Source organism: Diabrotica undecimpunctata, chromosome 2 (genome assembly GCF_040954645.1).
Source record: "Diabrotica undecimpunctata isolate CICGRU chromosome 2, icDiaUnde3, whole genome shotgun sequence".
Classification (NCBI taxonomy): Eukaryota; Metazoa; Arthropoda; class Insecta; order Coleoptera; family Chrysomelidae; genus Diabrotica; species Diabrotica undecimpunctata.
This window is the reverse complement of record NC_092804.1, coordinates 114605197-114632514: the sequence shown is the minus strand read 5'-3', so window position 1 is coordinate 114632514 and position 27318 is coordinate 114605197. Positions and strand designations below refer to the sequence as shown.

Below are 27318 nucleotides of genomic sequence, written 5' to 3'. Positions count from 1 at the left end.
TTGATTATATTCAGTTTATTATGAAAAAATAAATTTTATTTAAAATTATAGAATCTGTTTCATTATATTTAAACACTAAATATGGCAGTAATAAGTAATTAATTTACAAGAGTTTTGTTAAGCTGGATCAGTACTTCCTCAATAATAAACTCAGTTGTATCTTGATTGATTATCTTTTGTAGAAGTTTGTTAATTTCGTCTACTATGTTATTCGCTATTAATTTTATTATTGCCTCAATTATACCTTGTAGCAATGGATGCAGAATTGTAGTTATAAATTCAGATAACAAATTGGCTATAATGTCCGTAATATTTCCATGGAATTGAACAGAGATGTGTCTAAAAGAGAAACAGTATATTAATATAAAGTTTGTAAAGGAATAATTATGACATTTAGTAATTTTATTGCCCTACAAAAGATTGTGATCAGTTCGTGTAGACGACATTTTTAGTAATTTAAAAAACAGAATCGCATAAATATAATTTGGTCTTTCTTTGAATTTTTCAGGTATTTTCAACCAACCCATTTTGCGTAGAACTTCTATAGGAAATATTATTTTATTATATATTTTTTCAGTAGTACTGGGTTTATTTGTGAGTAAAGTGAATATGTAGTTAATTATTTGTGGTGTACATTAATATATTCATTTTATAAGAGTAGTTGCACAAAAGGTGTATCATCTTTAAATACAAAAACTTCCCTAACAAAAATAGTGCCATCCAGCAAATGGGGCAGGACGGCACCTAATACACTATTGCACACCTATAAGATATTCATTAGACCTATCATCAAATACAAGGCATGCCTCTACGCCTCCCTTAAACCATATGAAATCAAAGCCATCATAGCTACTGAAAGAAGAATCCTTAGATCTTGCATAAGGATGAGCAGTCACTATCCATCAGCATACGTATACATATTGGCAAACATAACACCTATAAAGGACACAATCCTATTCTTCAGTGGGAGGTATTTACTTCGTACCATCGCAGGCTCCAACAATCGAGCCAAACAAGTATTAAAGACACCTTGCAATCTCCGAGGGTAAATACTCACCAGGTTTCCACAAAGAAAAGTTCCGTTCCCTCCAACTAAACTTCTACATGACACTGGACATGAACTTCCTGAATAGTATTTTGAAATCTTAGAAACAACCCCCATCAAATATCGCAGCTAACAACTGCACGTCAAAAATGCTGATTAAGAGCCATTCCTATTGTATGGCTGGTAACCCCTCGAGTACCTCCTTCGACATGTTTGGCACAGCTCACCCAAATTTCTCTTGTGCGCTTCTTAACACATCGTCCACACAAACAAGCCATCTTCTTAGTAGTCCACTACTCCTCCACATAAAACATCATTCATTACGTTTTGTCACACCACCACTACTCCGGAAAAAAAAGAGGAGTACCCCTTCCTTGAAGAAGAGAAAAGCTTAAACGAGGTTAAAACTCTGGTTCCTAACAAATAGTTATGTATCACTATAAAAGACACCAGGTGTAAATGCTTTACAATCTAAAATTTGAAGCATGTTCATAATTTCTTTAAATTATTCCCTTTAATAAACTATTTTCACGCCGCCCATGCCTGCATACCTTCGTTTTGTTACGCCTTTTTTTAACAAAGAAATAACTTCGCCAAATGTTTCTTCTTCTTTTTATCTTGTTTTGGTACATAAAAATGTTTCCTAATAACAAAGGAAAAAGGACCTATTGTGAAATCTCCGAGCTACCTTCTCAGAAAATCAGAAGAGTTGTTTTTCGTAGAAACTTTACTTTCTATTGGTAAACGCTACGAAAATGAACCCCAGTAGCCCGGATATTTAATGTCAATTTCGCGTGGCATCCTTCAGCCAATATCCCCTCCCTATTTTCAACCTTCGCTTGTCTAAGCCCTTCTAAATTCACAATCCGATTTTCATTTCCAAGTTGGTTCCTGTGGCAAGCGGTCTTATCTTCGACAATCGGCGGTAAGTGGATTTTCAATTCACCCTTATTTATCTTTGCACAGTGTGTCTTATATTGATTATTTTCTCTTTTGTCAAACAGACGTCTTCCAACTGAAGTCACTTCTGTTTGCCGTTCCTATTTTACACCAATTCAGATTGTATACCGATTCCTATTATACACCGTCCATCCGTGTACAATTTTCAAGCATTCACCGCAAAGTTAGTTCACCTGATCAACAGTCATCTTTATGTTACCTCAACCACCTGTAGTACCCCGGTACCGGTAGCTGCCTCTTTTCGTCGGCCTAAATCTAAGGGATTACGTTAGGAAGACTGCAATTTATTGTGGTCGTGTCGTCCCAACTACCTGTTGTGGTGGACCGAAGTCAAGTGCCTTATTGAGGGCGTCATACCATTATTTGAATACACCTGTGAGTATAAGTTTTATTGACTAAACTGTGGTAACGAAATCTTTAGCAGTTGATTTATGACTCCAGTTCAGTGTACCTTCTTATTTATGGAGGTTTGGTTTGACTGAGTAATATAGTAAAAATACAGGATAATATATACGTATAATTAACGGACCATTTACTTTATATATGTAGATATAATTATAATGTTCCTTGCCTTTTTTTTCTAATTCTTGGGGATACTAAATTATTTATAACTATTTTTTTGAGATATTTTTTTGTTTGTAATTAATAATCAGTTACGCAATAATCATGTTATTTAATCAACTGTTTAATAAAATTTAATATGGTACATTTACTTTAACAAATATACCTAAATATAGTTTTGTTAAAGAACTATTTGCTTTTTATTTCTTTTATATTTTTTTTATACAATTTGGATTTATATTTTTGTGTTTCTCTTCCAGGCATTTTTTATTGAATTATATTATTATATTTATTTGTTTGATCGTATCTTTTAAGTATATGTGTCGAAATATTAGGAGTGTACCGCATAATTCCGATACTTTTCTCTTTCACGGTTTACTTTCTCCTCGCGTGAGTTCTCTAGCTGTACCTTACCTTTCTCGTCGTCCTTTTTTATGTGCCTTAAGGTTTCCCTGTTCCTCTAAAAATAGGGTGGTGCCCAAATAACTTTTCTTCTCTTATCTCTTATCTTCTCTTCTAACTTCTTGTCTTTGTGTCGTAAGTACTTCTTTAATTGATCCGTGATATTTGAGCTGTAACAAGAACCCCGACCAAGATACCTCTACCAGACTGAAGCCCGAGCCTAGTATCGTTCTTTGTGTAACCTTCAATCGATCATCAAGAGGGTACACAGAAAAGAATGGCGCCCAATGTGGTAGCTAACAGCAAGAAAATATCGTCCAATGTGGTAGCTAAATGGTAAAAAATAGCACCGCAACGCAGTCTTCAAATATAAGTATCTTCTCTTCTCTCGACAATTTTTTATCTAAACGAGTTTAAAAATGGATTCTTCTGTTATCTCTTATCTCAAGGTAAATCAGATCGATTACGAACTGAAAATCAGAGGTATTAAGTCAAATAGAACTCTTTCCGAAAAAAAATCTATCCTTAAGAAAGCCCTTCAGAAAGCCACTCCGATTATTGATCTAACGGAAAATCCCCTTATCTTCGAAGATGAATCAAGCCAGATCGAAACTATCTTTTCCGAAGTCGAAAATCTTATTTCTGAATTTGAAGGAAACCCTAGTGATTCTGTCTACAAAAGAACAAAGGCCCATTTATTGCATCTTTCCCTAAGACTACAACGTCTAACCCCAGATCCACAGAAACCTGTGGAATCGAATTTTAAAGACGAAGCTATCTCTACCTGCCTTCTGTTAGAAGCAAACCTAGACGATAAAATAATCACTACCGACTCGAATCCCGCATATATACCTTTAACTTCACAAGCTCCTATGCCAGCCATTAACCCTATCGTCCATGTTAATACTCCTGTCAATGTAGGTGATTGGAATATTAAATTTTCCGGTGATCCTAAGCATCTATTTAGTGTCTTGGAAAAAATTCAAAATCTTGCTGAATCGCGTGATATTCCCGATGCGATACTTTTCCGATCTGCCGTGGAATTTTTCTCAGGTAACGCAGCTAAATGGTTTAGCAGCGTTAAATCTAAACTTACCTCTTGGCCACAACTGGTCGAATTACTTAAATTCACATTCCTTCCGCATGGCTATGAAGACGAACTGTGGGATCAGATCAAAAGCCGTAAGCAAAGAAAAAATGAACCTTTCGTTCTGTATCAAGCAGACATACTTAATTTAATAAAGAGATTACCGAGACAGCCCTCCGAAAAAACCATAATCTCTTATATTCGTTCAAATCTCCTACCGGAATATTCTACTATGATAGCCACTAGTACGGTGGATACCGTAGACCAATTATCTTCTCTCATTAATACCGTCGAAATAAATGCTGCCTCAGTTTTCAAACGTGACTCTCCTTCTATTTCTAGCGTAGAAAACCAAAGGGATGCCCAGAGAAACCCTCCGAGACATTTTCAGTCTAGAAACAATTTTTCTAGTAATACCTTTCCCACGAACCGTTCTTCAGGCAAGAATTACGTACCTTCCTTAACTTCTAAGCCAAACTCTTCCACTGCGTGTTGGAATTGCCAAGGCAAAGGACACAGTCACCGTGAATGTCGTCGTCCGAGGAAAATATTTTGTTATCGATGTGGAAAATCTCAAGTTACCTTCCCACAATGTACAAATTGTAATCCTCCAAAAAACTAACGTACGGAATAAATACTATCGGCTATTCTATTCCCAGACATCCCAAAAAGTCCGATATCTCCCGATCCTCCAGTTATTCTTCAAATAGAATTCAGAATAATTTACCTCGAGATTACCGTTCTCCTACATCTCACCGAAGTACCTTTAACTCCCGTCAGCGAAAACAATGGAATAAGAACCGAGACTTTTCGCATAGAAACTCCTACCGCTTGACCGAAAATGAGTGGAAAAATTACCTTACGGAAGTTAGAAACTTCTATCGTCTTCCTTCTCATAATAAAGTCTGTCCCCTTGTGATCTCTAAAAAGACTGATAAAAGACCCTACATATCTGTAAATATCTACAATCAAGATTTCACTGTACTATTGGATACCGGTTGTTCCATTACGTGTGCCGGACAACAAGGTCTCGATTTTCTTAATCAAAATAAAATTCCAATAAATAAATCCGTTAACTCGACAGTTTCTCTAGCAGACGGTTCCAATAAAAAAGTAACTGGTCTCATAGATTTACCTATTCTTGCCGATAATGTCTTTAGAGTAATTCAATGCCTTGTAGTGCCTTCTTTACCGTGTTCTTTTATCCTTGGAAGTAATTTTGCTGAACAATTTTGTCTCTCTATTGATTTTAATACCAACCAATGGAATACTAAGTCCGACAAACCAAATCATCCTTTTTATAAGGCCAATCCAGAAGCTATCTTCCCGCATCTTTGTTCGTTAGAATCTCTTAGTCCAGCCGACCGTACCTTAGCGAACAAAATTATTAATAACTTTAACGAAGTTAGTAGCGCTGAAGGTATAGGCCGCACAAATAAAATTCAAATGACAATAGATACAGGCGACTCAAAACCATTCAAGCGACGTCCTTTCCCTATGTCTCCATATATGTCGAATATCTTAAATAAAGAACTAGATTCAATGCTCCAGCTAGGTGTGATAGAACCCAGTTGTAGTTCTTGGTGTTCACCCGTTTTGTTGGTTAGGAAGAAAAATGACGAATTTCGTTTTTGTTTTGATGGTCGTACTTTAAACGATGTCACTAAACATGACACCTACCCGCTTCCAAATATCGATAGGATCCTCTCTCTTTTACGAGGTGCAAAATTTATCTCGTCTATTGATCTTAAGAAAGCTTTCTGGCAAATCCCCTTGGAAAAATCATCTCGTGAAAAAACTGCTTTCGCCGTAGTAGGTCGAGGGTTATTCCAATTTACCGTTATGCCTTTCGGTTTGTGTAATTCAGCACAAACACAACAACGTCTAGTAGATGCAATTTTCGGACCTGAATTCGAACCCTTTATTTTTTGTTATCTTGACGATATAATAGTATGTTCCCCTACCTTTGAAGAACATATCTCTCTTCTTTCTAAAGTTAAAGAAAAGCTAAAGGACGCAAATCTTACCATTACCGTAGATAAATGCGAGTTCTTCAAAACTTCCCTTAAGTTTCTCGGTTATATCGTTGGTGATAATTCTCTTCGGTCGGACCCCGAAAAAATATCTGCTATGATAACCTATCCCAGACCTACAAACACTACCGAAATTAAACGCTTCATTGGACTTTGCTCTTGGTACCGCCGTTTTATTAAAAATTTCTCTACCCTTGTCTCTCCAATAAACGATCTCCTAAAGGGTAAAGGAAAAGAAAAGAAACAAACCATTACTTGGAATCCTGAAGCTGAAAAGTCTTTTATCTTAATCAAGCAAGCCTTAGTATCTGCCCCCGTACTGGTTCAACCAGATTTTTCGAAACCCTTCGTCGTTCAAGCCGACGCCAGTGATACTGGAGTTGGAGCTGTTTTGACGCAAAAATTAGATGATAGCGAACAAGTTATATGTTACGCTAGTCGATCTCTGACTAAAGCCGAGCGAAATTTCTCTGTCACAGAACGTGAGTGCCTTGCCGTCCTTTTCGCCATTGAAAAATTTCGTCCGTACGTTGAAGGAACCAAGTTCACCGTCATCACTGACCACTATTCCCTTCTCTGGTTGACTACCCTCAAAAATCCCTCTGGTCGTCTTTGTCGTTGGGCCATGCGCCTCAAACAACATAACTTTACTCTTGTTCACCGAAAGGGATCCTGCCATAAAGTACCGGATGCACTCAGTAGAATGCACGAACAAGTCCCTCTGGACGAAACTCCTGTAAGTCCCGAATTAGCTTCTCTCGATGTTGATCTAAATAGAATCGAGCCCTGGTACGATAACTTACGGTCAAAAATTATCGCTAATCCAGATAACTTCCCCCAATGGAAAGTAGAAAATGATTATGTTTATGTACCTACCTGTCTACCTTTTAAATCTAACGAAATAGAATGGAAAATTTTAGTACCTTCTCCCCAGAAACACGACGTTCTCAAATCCTGTCATGAACCTCCTACTTGTAGCCATTTAGGCTATTTTAAAACTTTATCCCGGGTCAAAGAGAGATTTTACTGGCCGAAGATGAGAAGAGACGTCCTCAAATACGTTCGTTCTTGCCAAGTCTGTGGAGCACAGAAAGCTCCAAATGTTCCTCAAATGGGTTTAATCGGAAATCAGAAGAAAGCCGAGTTCCCGTGGCAAATAATTGCTATTGATTTTATCGGTCCCCTCATCCGCAGTAAAAAAGGTTTCTCTTGGTTACTCGTCGTGACTGACTGGTTCTCTAAATATACGTTAATACAACCCCTATGTAAAGCTACCGCCCAGAATGTCGCTAACTTCCTAGAAAATAATGTTTTCTTAACTTTCGGTGTTCCCCAACACATCATATGCGACAATGCCTCTAATTTTAATAGCAAAATTCTTAAGAATCTTTGTCATGAATACAGAGTTCAAAAAATCTGGTTCACTGCCGTTTATTCCCCCCAATGCAACTTCGTAGAAAGAAGTAATCGTACCATTTGTACCGCTATTCGCAGCTATATTACCGAACATTCCGAATGGGATAGAGAAATTTTTAAAATTCAACAAGCTAATAATACCGCCCGCCATGAAGTTACTCAACACTCCCCAGCTTTTCTGAATTTTGCCCGCAACGTTCCCTTATTAGGAGATTATTATAATCGTCCCTATGACCAGCTCCAAAATATCGAATTCTCTCCCGGTAACAGAGACGAATATGCCTCTGAAATAACTGGATTGTCAACTGTCTTCAAGGAAGTCCAAACCCACCTATCTAAAGCCTATGAAAGAAATGCCAAATACTATAATCTCCGCAAACGAGATGTTCAATTTTCTGTTGGTGATACCGTGTGGCACAAAAATATTGTTCTTAGTAGTGCTCCAAAACGTTTCATGTCTAAGCTTGCTCCCAAGTATGTCAAGGGTACAATATCTAAAAAATTCTCTCGTCTGGTGTATCAAATAAAAAACGAAGATGGTACTAATGCTGGACGCTGGCATATAAAAGATTTAAAGCCGTGTTATAATGACTCTTTTGATTCCGAAGTCTCAGAAAATGAGCAAGAATAACTATTTACCATGCTAGAAATATATATATTATACCTTTTGTAACTGTCGTCTAACGCCCACATCTAACTTTATTGACTAGGAACTTTTACCTCAAATATCTATATATGTTATAATACGTCTGTAGTAAAAACGGTTATTTTACTATTTCCTACTATTTCTTATCTGACACTCATACATACATTGTTGTAACAAGATTCGTGAAAACACCTCTCATATCTTTCTACCGATGTATCTTACCTGACCATGTAAATTGATGTTTGTTGAGACCCCTATAATTCATGGTTAGTCTTAATTGCTTTGATTTCTACCTATCTATGTCTTTATTTTTACTTTCGACGTCATGCGATTTACCTTAAATTTTTCGTCCTATCTTATAACACACCTTACCTCATTGCGTTGATAAAATAATCGTTATATAGGCTGTGCTGTAGTCCTTACAAGCGAAGAAATCTTATCGTGTGTTACCTTTATTTAAAAATTTTTACCTTATCTTCAAATAAAAATGGAAGGATATCTTACCTGTTGGAAATATACCTTACCTTCCAACGAAAAATTTACCTTACCTTCAAATGAAAATTGAAGGGTACCTTATCTGTTGAAAATATACCTTATCTTCCAACAAAAATTGGAAAAGATTTACCTTACCTTCAAATGAAAATTGAAGGGTACCTTATCTGTTAGAAACACACCTTACCTTCCAAAGAAAATTGGAAACATATCGTATCTTGAATAAAACTACCTTTTTCCAAATGGAATAATTAAGGACTACCTTATTTAAGAAAACCTAAGATTTTCTTGCCTTTACCTTTTAAAAAGTACAATTGCCTTATACCTTATCTTTACTGATACAGTGTTTCTAACAAGACTTCCCCTAAATCCCTAAACACACCGTCCGGCTGTGACATCTCTGTCGTGTTTAGAATTCCCAAATCGTGTAGTACTCTCTTTCCTACTTGGTTTAACTTTTGATATGAGACCCAACATAGAAATAACATCTTCTCTACCCCTTTTCGTCATAGAGATCAGCATCTGCCAGAGATACTAGGCACTGAGGAAGGCTAGGACTGATGTTAGCGGACGTTCGCCAGTTGACTCGCCGAAAATAGTATCTGGATCCTAGTTTCTATTGACCATCTGTGGTAAGAATTCAGTCGTTCTTCAACCGGAATGAGGCCAATTAAATGACTCTCTTAGTGTTAATTTTGGTGCCTAAGAGGTTAGTCCCATCAATACCAGAATAAATACCCTATGTGCACCTGAAAAATTATGTACCATATGTACCCCCTGCTCCTAAACCTCGGGTTTTTGCAACCACATTACTGAAATATAATTTTTAACTCTATTAAATCTCAATCTCTTGTTAATACTGCATAGACTTTTGATAATCATTAAGAGATACTAAGTACGCAAATCCTCATTACAATTCTCCTTGTTAGTTACAAACTCCCTACCTACCTAACCAAACTTAACATTAGTCTTATTACCTTTATGCCGGGTTACGAAAAACGTTGGCATACTAATCGTCTATTATTACCGCTTATATTTCAATAAGTACCGTTATATGGATTTTTAGCTATCTTCTTACACCACTGAAACTAGGTTAAGTCTATCTTTCTAGTGATGATATCTAAGCAAAATACTCGGACTATCTATTGATACAGTGTTATTTAAACCAAGGTGCCTTACGTTAACAATCTCGCGACGAACTCACTCTCTCGCTCATTGTTTAACGATCTCCATATTGCCTTGTTTGCCTTACGTGTCCTATTTTGCTGTAACAATATCGAGCGGATACCCTCTTATACCTTTTGACACATAAGTGTATATATTAACATAGTTGTATAAAAATATTATATAGGTTAAATAAATTCATTACGCTTGTACTTTCATACCTTTTGTAAAAATTATAATTATTAAGCATATACCTTTATAACTTTTGTAAAACTTGTAGAATTACTTTTATGTTTTGTCTATTGTGTTAGATAGATAATATTTAGTGTATCGTTTATGTTATGTTATAATGTTACTTGGTCATATTGTACGTATGTGTTATCGTAGTAACGTAAACTTTCCTTGTTTTTCTCAACTTGTCTTTACGATAGTTCTCCCATGCTTCCTTGTTTCACAGTTCCGATGCAAACTCAGTACACCCAGTTTACATCGTGGAAAGGGCTGTGAAGCATGTTCATAATTTCTTTAAATTATTCCCTTTAATAAACTATTTTCACGCCGCCCATGCCTGCATACCTTCGTTTTGTTACGCCTTTTTTTAACAAAGAAATAACTTCGCCAAATGTTTCTTCTTCTTTTTATCTTGTTTTGGTACATAAAAACCTTTCCTAATAACAAAGGAAAAAGGACCTATTGTGAAATCTCCGAGCTACCTTCTCAGAAAATCAGAAGAGTTGTTTTTCGTAGAAACTTTACTTTCTATTGGTAAACGCTACGAAAATGAACCCCAGTAGCCCGGATATTTAATGTCAATTTCGCGTGGCATCCTTCAGCCAATATCCCCTCCCTATTTTCAACCTTCGCTTGTCTAAGCCCTTCTAAATTCACAATCCGATTTTCATTTCCAAGTTGGTTCCTGTGGCAAGCGGTCTTATCTTCGACAATCGGCGGTAAGTGGATTTTCAATTCACCCTTATTTATCTTTGCACAGTGTGTCTTATATTGATTATTTTCTCTTTTGTCAAACAGACGTCTTCCAACTGAAGTCACTTCTGTTTGCCGTTCCTATTTTACACCAATTCAGATTGTATACCGATTCCTATTATACACCGTCCATCCGTGTACAATTTTCAAGCATTCACCGCAAAGTTAGTTCACCTGATCATCAGTCATCTTTATGTTACCTCAACCACCTGTAGTACCCCGGTACCGGTAGCTGCCTCTTTTCGTCGGCCTAAATCTAAGGGATTACGTTAGGAAGACTGCAATTTATTGTGGTCGTGTCGTCCCAACTACCTGTTGTGGTGGACCGAAGTCAAGTGCCTTATTGAGGGCGTCATACCATTATTTGAATACACCTGTGAGTATAAGTTTTATTGACTAAACTGTGGTAACGAAATCTTTAGCAGTTGATTTATGACTCCAGTTCAGTGTACCTTCTTATTTATGGAGGTTTGGTTTGACTGAGTAATATAGTAAAAATACAGGATAATATATACGTATAATTAACGGACCATTTACTTTATATATGTAGATATAATTATAATGTTCCTTGCCTTTTTTTTCTAATTCTTGAGGATACTAAATTATTTATAACTATTTTTTTGAGATATTTTTTTGTTTGTAATTAATAATCAGTTACGCAATAATCATGCTATTTAATCAACTGTTTAATAAAATTTAATATGGTACATTTACTTTAACAAATATACCTAAATATAGTTTTGTTAAAGAACTATTTGCTTTTTATTTCTTTTATATTTTTTTTATACAATTTGGATTTATATTTTTGTGTTTCTCTTCCAGGCATTTTTTATTGAATTATATTATTATATTTATTTGTTTGATCGTATATTTTAAGTATATGTGTCGAAATATTAGGAGTGTACCGCATAATTCCGATACTTTTCTCTTTCACGGTTTACTTTCTCCTCGCGTGAGTTCTCTAGCTGTACCTTACCTTTCTCGTCGTCCTTTTTTATGTGCCTTAAGGTTTCCCTGTTCCTCTAAAAATAGGGTGGTGCCCAAATAACTTTTCTTCTCTTATCTCTTATCTTCTCTTCTAACTTCTTGTCTTTGTGTCGTAAGTACTTCTTTAATTGATCCGTGATATTTGAGCTGTAACAAGAACCCCGACCAAGATACCTCTACCAGACTGAAGCCCGAGCCTAGTATCGTTCTTTGTGTAACCTTCAATCGATCATCAAGAGGGTACAAATTAACGAGACAATTATATGTGTTGACAAATTCCAATTTATAGTTTAGTTAAAGAAATTAAAAGTGGGTCTCTTGAATTTCCTAAAATTTTTCCATGCGGACCACAAATTCCAACTAGCGAGTCTTTAAAACAAAGACGTAAAGTACATGTTTTTTATCAACACCTACAGTAACTAGACTCTAATACCTTATAAAACTGTGAAACAAGAAGTAATGAGAATGTTCTTTAGCATGGCAATATAGAATCTTGAAAAATGTGTGATTCCAGTATAAAGAAACAAAAAAAGAAAATATCTCTTAATAAACACACGTACAATAGTATTTCAAAGAAGAAACTGTTTAGGATTGATGATCACGTTTTTACCTCGTTTAGGCTCTGTTGCCTCTTCAAAGATGGGGTTTGTTAAGAGAAACGTCAATCTGTACATGTTGCCGCTCTCCTCGGGCTACGTGGTGGCTAGAAAGCAGTAATGTCAGAAGGATTTCTTACTATTGTGAATACCGGTTGAACCAAGTCTGCTACTAAGTACAAGTTTTATGGAAAACGGTCCTTTTCAGATTGTTGGTCTTTTGTTTGTTCGGTATAAACGCGTGGAGGTAGCTGTGGCTGTCTCCTCACCTAGGATCAGGCATCGTTGTGCAACGAGATTGGGAAACCACAGAAAACCAATCTCCCCCTGTCCTTGTGATTAGAATAGCGACCCTTAAGAAGTGTGCGGGGTGCTCACTGTTTTGTGTTTGGTGCGTGTGGGTGTCAGTGTGTGTATAGTTATTGGTTTGTATTCTCGGTTTATTTTTTTGTTTTGGTGTTTGTATGTTTGTTGATTTGTGAGCTTGTGTGGTTGGTAAAGTGTGTGTGTGTGTGTGTGTGTGTGTGTGGGTAAATAATATGTGTATGTATGAATGATGAGTGTAGAGTGTTTGTGTATTTATTTGCGGAGTTGTGTGAAGGTTTGGTTTAGGGAATTATTATAGCAGGAGGTAGATATGACATACCCATACATTGAATTGGACATTCAGTTTAAGTGGCGGATAGTATTACCCTCTTTTCAGGGAAGACATTGAAAGAATCATGGATGTAAAGTGGATTAAGGATTTCATGCCCGAGGATAGGTCGTATGAGGAAATTTGCTTGGGAGTATGTACGGGTTGTGCTTTTTTTGTGTTTTTTGGTTGGAATTTTTCTGTGTGAGCATTTTTGTAAAAATGCCGGGTAGTTTCCATACAATTCGGACATTTGGAAACATCTGTCGCGGGGCATGCAGTAGACCTGTGTTGTTGTCAGTAATATGGACATATAATAGATTTTGCAAGGAATTAGTTGCTGAGGTTTTCGCTTTTGTAGCATCTCGAACAGTATTCTAGCTGAACTGGAACGGAATTGTTTGACCTTTGGATCTCACAATTCAGTCGTTCCCCTTCATCGACAATACCATTCGTAAGTGTATTAGCGAATTTAGTTTCGAGTGTTTAGAGAGTGTGTAAAAACGAAAGAGGTGGGTTGGTTTGTAGAGCGGGCAATTATACGAACTATTTTGGTGACTGGTAATTTGTTTTCGGATAAGTTATCCTCGATGTATTTTAGTGGAAGATTTTTGTCGACGCCGCCAATGACTAGGTGGAAAATGTGCCGATGATTTAGAGTGGGTTATGAGTTAGTTGGTTCTTTAGATTTGGATTTGAACCCTAGATTTATCGAGGTATTGTTGTCTCATATAATTTGACGTAGTCTTGCCGTGAGGTTTTTAAGGTCTGGATAATTGGTAGCTCATAGAGAGAGGCTGCCTTTGAGCTGAGAAGACTTTAGTCGAGTCTAACTCTGGGATTAGGTTGTTGTCTTTGATAAAACGGTAAAATGGTCTCTGCTGGCAGATGTCTGGAGGAATCGTGTATGCCGTTACGCGGCCTGTTTCCGTTTTTTGGACCGTTGCTTAGTCTTCTCTTAAGCACCGGTTTTCTGAAACTGCAACTGCTTCTCCGGTGTGATCGTTCACTTTGCAAGGTAACACGAAATTGACTATTCAGGAAATATTGGAAGTCAAGCGGCAGAAAAGAATAGACAAATACCTAACCTACACTAAACTTAAAATGCGATATATTCGGGATACAATTTTTCTAAATAGTGACAAAGTAGAATGATAACTTTTGTTTTTATTCAAATCAGTTGAACGTCAAAATACAAGGGGAAGTTGCTGTTCATTTATAATTAGGCACTTCGCGATTCAAAATTTATTAATATGGTTTAATCTTCTTTGGGGTGAGTAATTACATTTCTAGTTCATCAATTTTTTGACAAACTCATTTGTCAGATTTACTTTCGTTCTGACACCTTACACCGTTCCTAATGGGTCTTTCAATGGTTACACATAGGCGCCCGTCTAAAACCTAGACATTGATGGGGTCTATATACACAATACTTCTTCTTCTTCTTTCAGTGCCTATTCGTTCCGAATATTGGCAATCATTCTGGCTATAATTATTTTATTGACTGATGCTTTAAATAGATTCGTTGTTGTTGTGGAGAACCATTTCCTCAGGTTCTTCAACCATGATATTCTCCTTCTCCCAATTCCTCGCTTTCCGAATACTTTACCCTGTAGGATTACCTTCAGTAATCTGTATTTAGTGCTGTTTCTCATTATATGTCCGAGATATTCCAACTTTCTTCTTTTAATGGTATACATCACCTCTCTTTCTTTGCCCACTCTTCGTAATACGGTCTCGTTGGTTATCTTGTCTGTCCATGATATCCTTAGAATTCGCCTGTACAGCCACATCTCGAAGGCTTCAAGTTTTTTCTCCATTGCTTCAGTTAGTGTCCAGGATTCAACTCCGTAATACAATATTGAGAAGATATAACATCGTAGGAGCCTTACTTTTATCTCCAGATTAAGATTGTGGCTTTTAAAGAGTTTGGCCATGTTATTGAATGCACTCCTAGCCTTCTCTATTCTACATTTTATTTCCTGTGAGTGATCCCATTGTTCATTTACTGTTGTTCCAAGATAGTTATACTGTTTTACTCGGTCCACTGGTGTATTATTGATAAGTAGTTGAGCGTCTCTAACTTTATTTTTGCTGATGATCATAAATTTAGTTTTTGTTATATTTACTTGAAGTCCAAATCTTTCACTTACTTCATTTACTTTGTTTATTAGTTGCTGTAAACTGTTCAAACTGTCTGCAAAAATAACGGTGTCGTCTGCATAACGGATGTTGTTTAGGCGTTCTCCATTTAGAAGTATTCCATGTTCGCATTTTTCCAAGGCTTCACTAAATATTTCCTCTGAATATAGATTAAATAATATAGGTGAAAGTATACAACCTTGTCTAACGCCTCGTAGAATCTGGATCATTTGCGTTGGTTCACCTCCAAAATTCGTTCTTATTGTGGCTGATTGGTTCCAGTATAAATTTTGTATTATACGCCGATCTTTATCATCCATTTTGACTTTTGTTAGAATATCCATCATTTTTTGGTGTTGAACTGTATCAAATGCTTTTTGGTAGTCCACAAAGCAGGTGTAAATATCGCAAGTCATATCTCTGCATCTTTGAAATAATACTTGTAGACTAAACAGTGCATCTCTTGTACCTACGCCTTTCATGAATCCAAACTGTGTGTCTTGTATTCTCTCTTCGCATAGCTTGTATATTCTACGATGTATAATTTTAAGAAAAAGTTTTAATGTATGGCTTATTAGACTTATTAGCCTATATTCTCCGCACTTTTTTGCTCCCTGTTTCTTTGGTAAGGTAATAAATTCTGAAAGTAGCCAATCTTTTGGGATATTGCCTGTGTCATAGATATTATTGAAGATTTTACATAGTACTCTTAAAGATTCATCATCAAGAAGTTTAAGAAATTCAGATTGTACTCCGTCTGGTCCTGGAGCTCTACCTTCTTTTAGTGATATTATAGCTGCTCTTATTTCTGCCACTAGTATAGGCGGTCCTGTTTCCGTAGGTATTGGGGGCTGGTTCTCTCTCTCATCAAAAAATAAATTTCTTATGTAATTTTTCCAGGTATCATTGATACTCTCTTTGTCCACGATTATCTCTCCATTGTCATTAACAAGTTTACATACTTAATACTATACACAATACTAAAAACATTAAATAAAGGAGAATAAAAAGGGAGAAAAGCTATATCTACAAAGCTACCAAGAGTACTAAGAGAAATTATAAAGAACTTCTATTAAAGTTTTGAAAGTTTTGAAACCCAACGGGGTGTCGTCATCTTTTTTATTGGGACAATTGGTTTATAAAAATGAATAAGCGCTATACATAATTATGAAATTTTTAAAATCAATTTTGTGACCTTTATAAAAATTATGTTGACCTAGACCTTGTTAAATATTGTCTTTATTCCCCTTGATTTGAGAATTTTCTCAATTGTGTCAGTGACACCTTTAATCTAAGGAAGAAAAGCTTTCGTATGATGTGGATCTAATTCTTTGGATTGGGATTAAGTGGGAAATTAATGCCTGTGGATACTCCTATTGATGATTTTCGCGGTAACCAATTTGGATGAGGCTTGTTTTAACGAAGAGTACCAGTAACTAAGATGTCATAAAAATATATTCAATAATAACGAAGTAAGATTAACCTCCAATTCGTAAGATAACAATTAATTATAATTTGAAAAATGTCCAATATTGTTTACCTAATTGGCAATTAGAACTTACAAGTTACAATGCTTCTGACACATTATGCGAAATGAATCCAGATATGCCCCCTACAAGCCATCCTGCTAAAAAAAATATTTGGAAAGTAAGATCCAGGAAGAAAAAGAATATCCTGGTAAAAAAACCTCCGAACCTGGTTCAACACAACATCTATGTAGCTTTACCGTGCTGCTGCAGACAAAATAAAGTTTGCTATGATGATCGCCAACATTCGTCACGGAGAGGTACATCAAGAAGATTTAATAAGGGCCTCTGCAGAAATTTTAAACTAAAATGTGTTTACTCGTTGCTGAAATACAACAAAGCAGAACATTTATATTATTGTTGTCAAAGAGAAACATTTGAATAATATTAAAGTCCTAAAAAATGTGTTGTTTACGGAAGTAGCCACTTTAAATACAAATTGAGCGGCATAATCACAAAGTTGTTGCTGTTGGGTGACAGCAAACCTCCATTGGGTAATAAAATGTAAAACCTAGTATTTTTAAATAATGAACGTCTGATATAGAATACTAGACAATTAAATTACCTAATAATTTAAGTCCTTTATTTTTAGATAAAACATGGACGGATAACATACGTGTTTTAGTATTTTTAAACACCGGTTGTGTAAGTCCATTTACAATCTTCTAATTAACAAACAGCTAAATTTTTTGTCCAGTTAGATTGCTGTTTAGTTCAATATGTCATATGAATTATTGGTACTTTAGCAGTATTGTTTGTACAGGTATAATTAGGAATCACGGTGCCAGTATTATCAAATTTTTTTAAAATCCTTTGAATTGTTGAATGACTTGCAATTATTGGTCCATTGGGATATTTTACGCTAAATAAAGAACTGACAGTCTTTCTCCTCATTTAATCAACTTTATTGTTTTTTAAACAATAAATAACAAATAAAAAATATTGAATATTCAAATATTATCAAGTATTAATATCTAACTTATTCTGACCAAACGTAAAGTGCACAAATGTATTTTTATTTGCAAAATTTTAGAAAATTATAACATTTGTTTTCAATACAGATTGCAGTCATCAACAAATAGTTTTTCATGACTTTTGATGTAAAATAATTGGGGAAACAGGAATTTAACAGTTTATAATTTTCCATTGAGTTTCCTATGCCCAGTTTGACAATTCACCACCTGGTATATTCCAATAAAAGATTTTTCTTTAGCGGTAATGTTATCTGACGACACCACCTTAGTAAAGGTGATGCTCAGAAGGAGAAGTTTTTTAATAAAGCTGAGGCATTATTGATTTGCAATAAATCAAGTTTAATATGAATAAAACACGAAATATTTTATTTAATTTTAAGCAATGATCAAATAAATTCAAGCCATCAAAGTTATTAGACCTTGACACTATATTTACTTGGGTTGATCATGTCGATAAGCTATGATAAGTTTATTTATTATATTATATATAGAAAAAAATCACTTTTATATCAAAAAAAGCTCAGAGAAACATTGTGGTAAAATTGGAAGATCACCGAAAAATGAATAAATTTGAATCAAATATATTTAAATTAATGGAAGAATGTAATATTTCATTAACATTTTACTTACCCACTGTCAGTTGTCTTTAGTTGTTTAATCGATACAATGAATTTTTCGAGGTCTAAACAAATTTGAATGTAAAACTTAAATTCCTGGATTTCGCCATCCATGCTGCCGCTTGGACCAAGTCCAAGTATTCTTACATCGTAATCGTAGGTAAACTAAAATCCATACAATAAATTGATGAAATATAAGGACAAAAATGTAAGGATCAAAAATAGTGTAATTTCTAATCGTTAATTATCACCCTATGATAAGTCAGTTGTGGTGTGGCTCTCTGCTGATTTAGTCGTGGTATAGGTCTGCATAGTGTACATTGTGTAGCCAAAAAAATGGCTATTAATAACAATAATAACCATACCAAAATAGCCAAACAAGAAACAATGCTCGAAACACCCGATCATCAGATTCATGTGTTAAAAAGAATTTTTAAAAATTATTTATCGGAGAATATACAATAAATAAGAACACATTTTGACTTTAAAAACAAACTAAGAACCAGAGAAGCATTATTTATATGCCTTAGCAGAACTATGCTAAGACAGAGATACAAGATACGTAAAATAAGACAAATTTGTGTGTTTTGTAGACAATAACAAAGCATTTGATACAGTACAATAAATAGCTCTGTATCAGATAAAATAAATATCAAAAGAGGTAAAAATAAACTGTCCTTTCTATATCAAAAGAGGTGTTTAAGAGTAGTGTGGGTGTGTGCAACCTTTTTCAATGTCTACTCAAAGGAAGAAATTAAAAAAGTGTGAGAAAAATTAAAGAGAAAGATTAATGGTCATCCCATTTGTAATATCCGATAAGCTGATTGCAGAAAATATCGAATGCAGACTTATTACATTTGATTTGATTATTTATTAGATCTATTTTAAATATAACTCAATGTTATTTTAATATTGAATTATTAAATTAAATTTAATATTTCATAATTAATTTTAAAAATGTTGTGTATTTTTTATAAATGTGTCATGTTTATTTGCAAATGGTTGTATAAAATTCAATAAGGAGAGAGAACTAAATCTCCTTTTAGTTCACTAAAAGGAGATTTCATGGTACTACAAATATCGTGGTGTATACATATCAATGTAATTTTTGAAGGCTTTTTTAAAACTAAATAGTATCATAGCCAACTCGAGACCAAAAGAATAAAAAAAATAAATAGAGAAGAATATGTGAAAAAAGTCTGTTTATAAGACAAAGATTATGTACAAAAGTACAAGTAATAAAAATGTATACTGTTTAAAAAATAAAAATAGGTATTATAACTTGATATTGGAAAAAGATATGAAAATAAGTATAACTTGAAAGACAGTTGACTTGAAAGACATGAAAATTATAGGAAAGGAATGAAAAGTAAGAAAATGATATGATTATGAAATACATAGAACGTATTTATATAAATAACAGAGCAGAACTATAAAACGAAAGACACATTTTGTTACAAAGAAGCATAATCCTAGAACAGATTGGTAAAGATTTTACAGTATAAGGAGGATCTTTTATTACAACAGACCAACAAAATTAATTGTTTTTTTTTGCATTATCTCCTAAACTACTTGACATTTTGTAATAGAAATGGACACGTTAATTTCTTGTTCTGAAAGCATTTTTCATATAAAGGAAACAACAAAATCTAAGCGAACAGAAAAATTTTAAGGGAGGTGTAGAGCCCTAAATCCCCCAAAAACTTTTGAGTATGTTTAAATCAAATGAATTTCATTAGTTTAACACATTATTTTTAAAACCTTTTTGCCTCCTATCACTTTTTCGAAAAACTAGGTTTTTCCTAGTTGGCCATAAAATTACAATTAGTTTCTACGGATACAATAATTACAAACAGCTCCATCAATAATAGTCAATAACTTGAAGCTATCATTTATTGTGTGAATAAGATTAAAATTAAAAATTTTGATATTACATTTCAGGAAATGGTAGATATGCATTTCATTTTGGGTAAGTTGGATCAGATTAAATGATGATTTCAATAAACTATCAAGAATTTCGTAGGTAAATGTCAAGGAAATAGTGCAGCAGCCGCAAGGCGTTATGCAGTAAAACACCCCAATCGAAATGCACCCGATAGATGATTATTTCTGACCCTTAATCGCCGTTTACGGGAAACGGGTACATTCCAACCGCAAGTTGCTGGCAATAGTGGTCGTCCAAAAACCACTTAACCTTAACAACGGTTCAAGAGTTATTGGTTGAAGATTATCCTAAAAGGATTGGATTTTGCGATTGGTTGTTAATGGAAAACACTCGAAATGTTAATTTTATTGGAAATATTTTGTTTATCGACGAGGCTACCTTCAGTAGAAATGGAATAACAAACTATCATAACGAGCACATTTGGGCCGACGAAAATCCTCACGCCAAAAAAACGACTCATCACCAAACGACTTTCAAAGTTAATTTTTGGGCAGGAATTGTAGATAACACTCTAATAGGCCCAGTATTTCTTCTCAACAATTTAAAAGGTAATAATTATTTGCAGTTTTTGGCAAACGATTTACAAGAGTATTTGAAAGAAATGAATATTGCAATAAGGCAAAATATGTGGTTTCTACAAGATGGCGCTCCACCGCATTACAGTAATGAAGTCCGGGAATACCTTTGCAGGCAGTATCCTGGTCGGTGGATTGGAAGGGGTCGTGAAGCACCTATTTCTTGGCCACCCAGAAGTCCAGGTCTTAACCTCATAAACTTTTGCTTTTGGGGGTTTATAAAAAATAAAGTGTATTCTGTAACAATAGAGGACGAACAACAATTGAGGGTTAGAATAATTAAAGCTGCAAATCAATTTTGTCAGAAAAATATGATTTTTAAGCGCATTTGGTTTTCCTTATTAAAACGATACCGAATGTGTATTAAAGAAAATGGGGGTCATTTTGAACATTTATTTTAATATCATATTTATAGAGGTTATAGACATTTTTTGTACTTCGTTTAAACCATTTATTTAGTTGCACGTAATTTTTTAAAGGTTAATGAAAAGTGCCGTAACTCAATAAAAACTGTTTTTTGAAAAAAGTGATGACGCAAAAAATTTTTAAAAATAATGTGTTAAATTAATGATGCCATAAAATTCATTTGATTTGAACGTACTCAAGAGTTTGGGGGGATTTAGGGCTGCACACCCCCCTTAAAATTTTTCTGTACGCTTAGATTTTGTTGTTTCTTTTTTATCAAAAATGCTTTCAGAACAAGAAAGTAGCGCATCCATTTTTATTACAAAATATCAAGTAGTTTAGAGGATAATGCAAAAAAACAATTTTTATTTTGTAACTTCAAAGGGCTGTAACTTTTTTTGTGTACACTTTTGTACAAAGGTAAGTTGGATTCAATCAATTTATTTTTGTCCTCTGAATACGTGATTTAATTTATGACAAACATTTTTAAAACACCCTCTATAACCATATAGCATAAATTGGTGCATGTTTATTACGAAAAGAAAAATAATACATTCTAGATTTAAAAATAATAAAAATTAATATTGATAACTGTATTTGTTATATCTAATTAAAATTTGAAATTTTGGATAAAAATAAAAAAAATGAAGTTTAAAAAAAAAACCTACCTTAAGATCAGCAAATTCTATAGGTAAAGTGACAGTTAACGTCTTGGTACTATGTTGGTAATTAGCTAAAACGTCCTGATATCTTTTAAGTGTGGATATTCCTTGAAGTCTACCATGTGTAAGCTTTATCATTGCCAGTTGAAACTATAAGGATGTTTGGTAATTTTAGACTATTAAAGATTTTTAAAGGTTAACAAATACACTTACATCTTCAGTTATATTTGCAATATCGATAGGGTCAAGTCCATGGGTTAAAGCATACCTTCCAACATTGTAGAAAATTTTTTCTGCATATTCATTTAAGTTTGCTGTAATTCCAGAATCTTCATAATTTCTACAATTATATAAAAAATGTTAATGTAATTGTTATACTAACATGTCATAAAATATCCTATAAAGGAAGATAAGGAGTACCTTGCTATTAGGTTTAAATCTTAAAAAATATTAGCTAGAGAACACAATTCTGTATTATCTAGCTTCCTACACAACGATTTTTAAACTTTATTTAACATTTTATAGCTGGAATGACATAAATTGTCATCAGAAGTATCTAAAAACGGTTAAAATAAAAAAATTTAAGACGGAAAATGAGTTAAATCTATTAACTAATCTTTACCAATCACCCGAGGTATCTGCCTAGTAACAAGATCCTAGTAACAAGATTAGGCTTAGAAGACAAAAGAATTAGCAAATTGTCAAAGCTATAAGAATTTAGAAGAATGCAGGGGAATATAGGAGAACCTGCATTCTTATACTGTTGCAGAAGAACCTAAGAAAAGAATCTTAGAGTACCTCTAGTACATATTAAAAATGATAAAACACATTACCACTAATCATACCAGTCACCTAAGTCTTGTTCTCATGGTCATTAACCAGAGTTGATGACCGTGAGACCAAGACCTAGCAGAGGAAGAAAATGACAAGACAAGGCTTCCTTAGACGTACCTCTGGAAAAACCTTATATCAAAAATTAGCAAGTAATAGCTTTAAAAATTATGAACATTAAATTGGTATTATAATATTGATTTGTATGCCTTGTATCTCATATATCTTATATGCAGCCATTTATTTCATATACGGGCTGTACTAACAAAAGAAATCCTGGCCTGTGCATAAAAATTTAAACAGATGCTGCACTTGATAATGGCGTTACCTAAGCTAAAATGTTCCGAAAGCAAACTTAGCCTTCGTTCGGGTTTCTGGGTAAGGACTATTTCAGGAGAAACACCATTAAACTTTAGAAAAGTCAGGATAGGGTCTTGGAATCTTTGAAGTGCTATAAGTATGAGTATGGAATTGGTAGAATCGCTTAAATTAAGGAAAGTACAAATTGGCTGCATTTAAGATACTAGGTCTATGCTTTCTGCATATACGATGACCTCTATATAATATATAATTCCACCAGAAAAGAAGTAGAATGTCTACGTTCAATCTAGAATCCGCTAGTGGCTCCCTTTCGCCTTGGCTATGTAAGTATATGACGAAGACAAATAAAAAGCAAGAAGACTGTAAAAACTCTATTGAAATTAATTGAAATCTTACGAATAATATCAGACATTTAATTAAAATAAATCCTTATATAATCTATTTATGACCAAGAATGCTTTACAAAAGGTGAATAAATTAACTTAAACAGCTGTACGGAGCCAAATACCATACGACCTTTGGATATCTATATTACAAAACCGCTTGTTTACTGGTACATCATAATAGGAGTTTGTTAGAATATCATACGGCAGGAAAGACTTAAGTCGCAACCTGAGAAAAAATTTGTTTATTGCCACATGATATAACGACGTAAGGCAATAAAATAATTATATATATATATATATATATATATATATATATATATATATATATATATATATATATATATGTTCAACATATACTCAAAGGAAATCTTACAAGTAGCAGTAGAGGATGTTAAAGCCGAAATTCGAAATAACGGAGAATGTATCAATAGCATCAGATATACGAATGATGCGGTGGTGTTCGCTGACAGTTATGAAGCGTTCCAGGAGTTAACGAATAGAATCACAGAAGTGAGTCAGAAATATGGACCTCCACTGAACATTAACAAAACAAAATGTATGATAATCTCTAAGAAGAAACAGCAAATTGGAAGAATCAGTGTAAATGTGCAACCAATAAAAAGAGTAAAAACATACACATACCTTGTTACGAACATCAATGTAGGATAAAGAAAGTAAGATCTGTATTTCAAAAAAATGGTTAAGCTATTCAAATGCCATGATTTATTAGTACCCATAAAAATTAGGTTACTACGATGTTAAATCTTTCCTATATTGACGCTACCTCCAAGAAAATTGAGGCTTTCGAAATGTGGCTTTATCGTCGAAACCTGAAGATATCCTATATTGATCACGTCGCTAACTAGGACGTTTTATTAAACGCCCTGGAATACGGTGAGTATAATTAGGGACACTACTATCAAAATACTTGGAAAAACCTCAGGAAAAACGTTTCAGAATACACAAAACTGGTGGTGGTCAAACGTAGCTCAAGAAAAAATAAAGAAGAGAAAATTGGCAAGAAAATAAGTCGGACATAGATCTTCAAAATTATAAGCTAAAGCAGAAGCATATACAAATTTACAGGATTAGCTTAATACCAGGAAGGGTGAAGCAAATATATTATGTAACATAGCCAAACACAAAGCAAAGAAAGCAAAAGGTTTTAAATAGATTAGATGTATCCGAGTTAAAAATAATAGTTAATAGTTCACAAAAAGGATGTAAAAAATAATGGAAAAAATTATTTGACAATTTGTTAAATTAAGAATTTGACAAAAAACCAGTTGACTTAACGAAGATAGTAACAGAAATGGGCACCAAACGAAGAAATTGCTCAAGCACTTTTTGGGCCAAATGATATCTTTTTAGGAGTATTGATAGCTTTAGGAACGACAAGAACAAATTGGCTAGAGGGTTTGTTAAATAGAATTGTGGAAATGCCAGATGTGTGGAGAAGCAGTATAGTAGTACCGGTTTACAAAAAATGAAGGTATACAACAATTTACCAACTACAGGGCTACAGAACTACTTAGTCACACCATGAAAATATGGGAGAGAGTAACTGATAGATGGAAACTTGAAGAAACTGAAATATCCAAAAATTAGTTTGGATTTATGCACGGCAGATCAACAATAGATGCAATTTTTATTATAAGGCAGTTGATAAAAAACATTAATAAAGAAACAAATGCTCAAATGGTACTTATTTAGAAAACATATGATAGAGTTCCTCAGGAGGTTCTGTGGTGGGCGCTCAATAAGAAAGGAGTACCCGATAAGTATGTGAAGATTTTGAGAGAGATGTGTGAGGAATTAACAATTAGTATTAAAACTATGTGTAGGATAAATATGTGAAAGTAGAATTGCATCAGAGCTTAGTACTTTGTCCTTATTTATTCTCAATAGTATTCTATCAGATAACAGCGAAACTACCAGCCAGGAAAACATTTCCTAGCGCTTAATATATGCTGATGATGTCGTGTTAATAGGAGATACTCAGAACGATTTAGAACAAAAACTGGAATAGTGGAGATAATCTCTTAAGAGGAAAGGTTTAAAACTTAGTAGGATAAAACAGGGTATTTGCAATGTTCTTAGAAAGTTTATTTGCCACTAGAAATAAAATAGAAACTTTGGACGGTAAAATTACTGTGAAAAGTAATAGTTTTAATTACCTGGGAAGTTTGTTGCCGAGATATTCTCCTGGTGGCCTGTGGCTCCCCCATTTTTACTTTGTTTTGTGTTTTTTCTACTCCTGCTTTTCTCCGTGGACCAGTATTTATATATTTTGTGGTATGTCAAGAAAAGGTTTGTATATTTAGTCCATTCTTTTATTTTCTCATCTAAGTCAAGGATTATGTTTCCTTTTTTAGTTTTTTAGGAAGTAAGAGTTTTTTCGATTCTAAAGGTCTACTCATTTGTTACCCAATCCTTATTTTATTTTTTCGCGTTTTACAACTTTGTTATCTATTATGACCATGTAAAATCCCTAATATCCACTTTTTCATTTATATTTGTTTATTCAGATCTTTCTAGTTATTTTAAAATCTTACAATTTATCTGGTTTTTAAAATCATTTGATATTAAGGGGTTTCTTAGGAATCTATTATTAGATTTCTTCTGTTAATAATTCTAAACTTTCTATTAATGATGATGTAGTCAAATAAATTTCTGACTATCTTGACCTTATGATGAGCTGAAGATATTGCCAAATATTGCATCAGATTACAAACTAAAAAAAAAACCACTCCTCACGAAAAAGCTACCAAAATACTCTGACAAACTAAATATAGCGTTTCTAGAATACCAAAATATAAAATAAGATCAAAAATACTTGGAAAAAAGTTTGAGACAAATATTTGATAATAGCACCTAGAGGGGCTTTGTGTGTATGATTGCTTAATTACACTTATTTATGATAAAACTTGAATGATAACTGTGAATCATCTAGAGAAAAAATTTTTAAAGACAAAAATATGTTTTATTTAATAAAAACCACGATTTGCAATATTCGTCTTATAGGTTGTATTCGAGTACTTAAGTGTTACATATTTTTAACTTCGCAATATAAAATGGGGCCTAACAGAAACAAGTAGTAACAAAATGACAGCGTTCAAATTATGGTGTGAATGCAGAATAATGCTATATTATGGATATATCGAGATAAGAATATAAATATGCAGCAAAGAATAGAGAAACACATTAGGATAGGACGTCTGAGGTGGGTAGGCCATGTAATGCGCTCCTAGATAGACCTATTGGTGAAAGAAGAAGAGAAAGACCCAGAACAAGATTCCTAGATAACATAGTTATGAGATATGAGAAATATGGAAATACGTGCTTGGCAGAGGAAGGCGATGGATAGGGACGACTGGAAAGAAATTCTTGGGGAGGCTAGGACCCACACAGGGTTGTAAAGTCAAAAGATGATGATAGCAAAGAATAGATCAAGATAAAAACTTCTGCATGACTATGCATAAAAATCTATAAAAAAGATGTCATATTTTGGTCATGCAATGATTATCACGTTGTTTACGATATAATACAAAGTAAATTAAAAGAAAGCAGGAAGTAAAGAGGCAAAATAGCATTAAAACTGTTCAGAACCGCTTTAAACAATTGATCACCAGGGAACAAATGGGGAAATAATACTTAATAAAGAAGTATAATCTTAGTACCGTGACATACTATTTGTGCTTAGACTACACATTGTTACCTTTCTTAAATTAATATTTTACTTACTCAAAATTTTCAGGTTCATATTTTACTAGCTTAGCCAACTGCAACTTTCCATTGGAAGTAACAAATTCTGTGTCGAATCCATGGGTCAAAGAAATGACCCCCAGCAAAAATATCGTAAATACACTTTTGGTATTCATATTGTTCGCAGTATGAATGCTTAATCTATACTTATGATTAAAAATA

General features: G+C 34.0%; 1 protein-coding gene across 1 annotated transcript; it reads right to left on the bottom strand.

Annotated features, from left to right (window-relative positions):
* LOC140434789 (uncharacterized) lies at nucleotides 1–27318 on the bottom strand. Its single transcript, XM_072523303.1, has 5 exons — nucleotides 27136–27318; nucleotides 22067–22193; nucleotides 21860–22003; nucleotides 18280–18431; nucleotides 1–339 (listed from the first exon to the last, which is right to left on the bottom strand). The coding sequence occupies exons 1-5, from the start codon at nucleotides 27270–27272 to the stop codon at nucleotides 99–101; spliced, it is 801 nt and encodes a 266-aa protein (XP_072379404.1). The 5' UTR covers nucleotides 27273–27318; the 3' UTR covers nucleotides 1–98.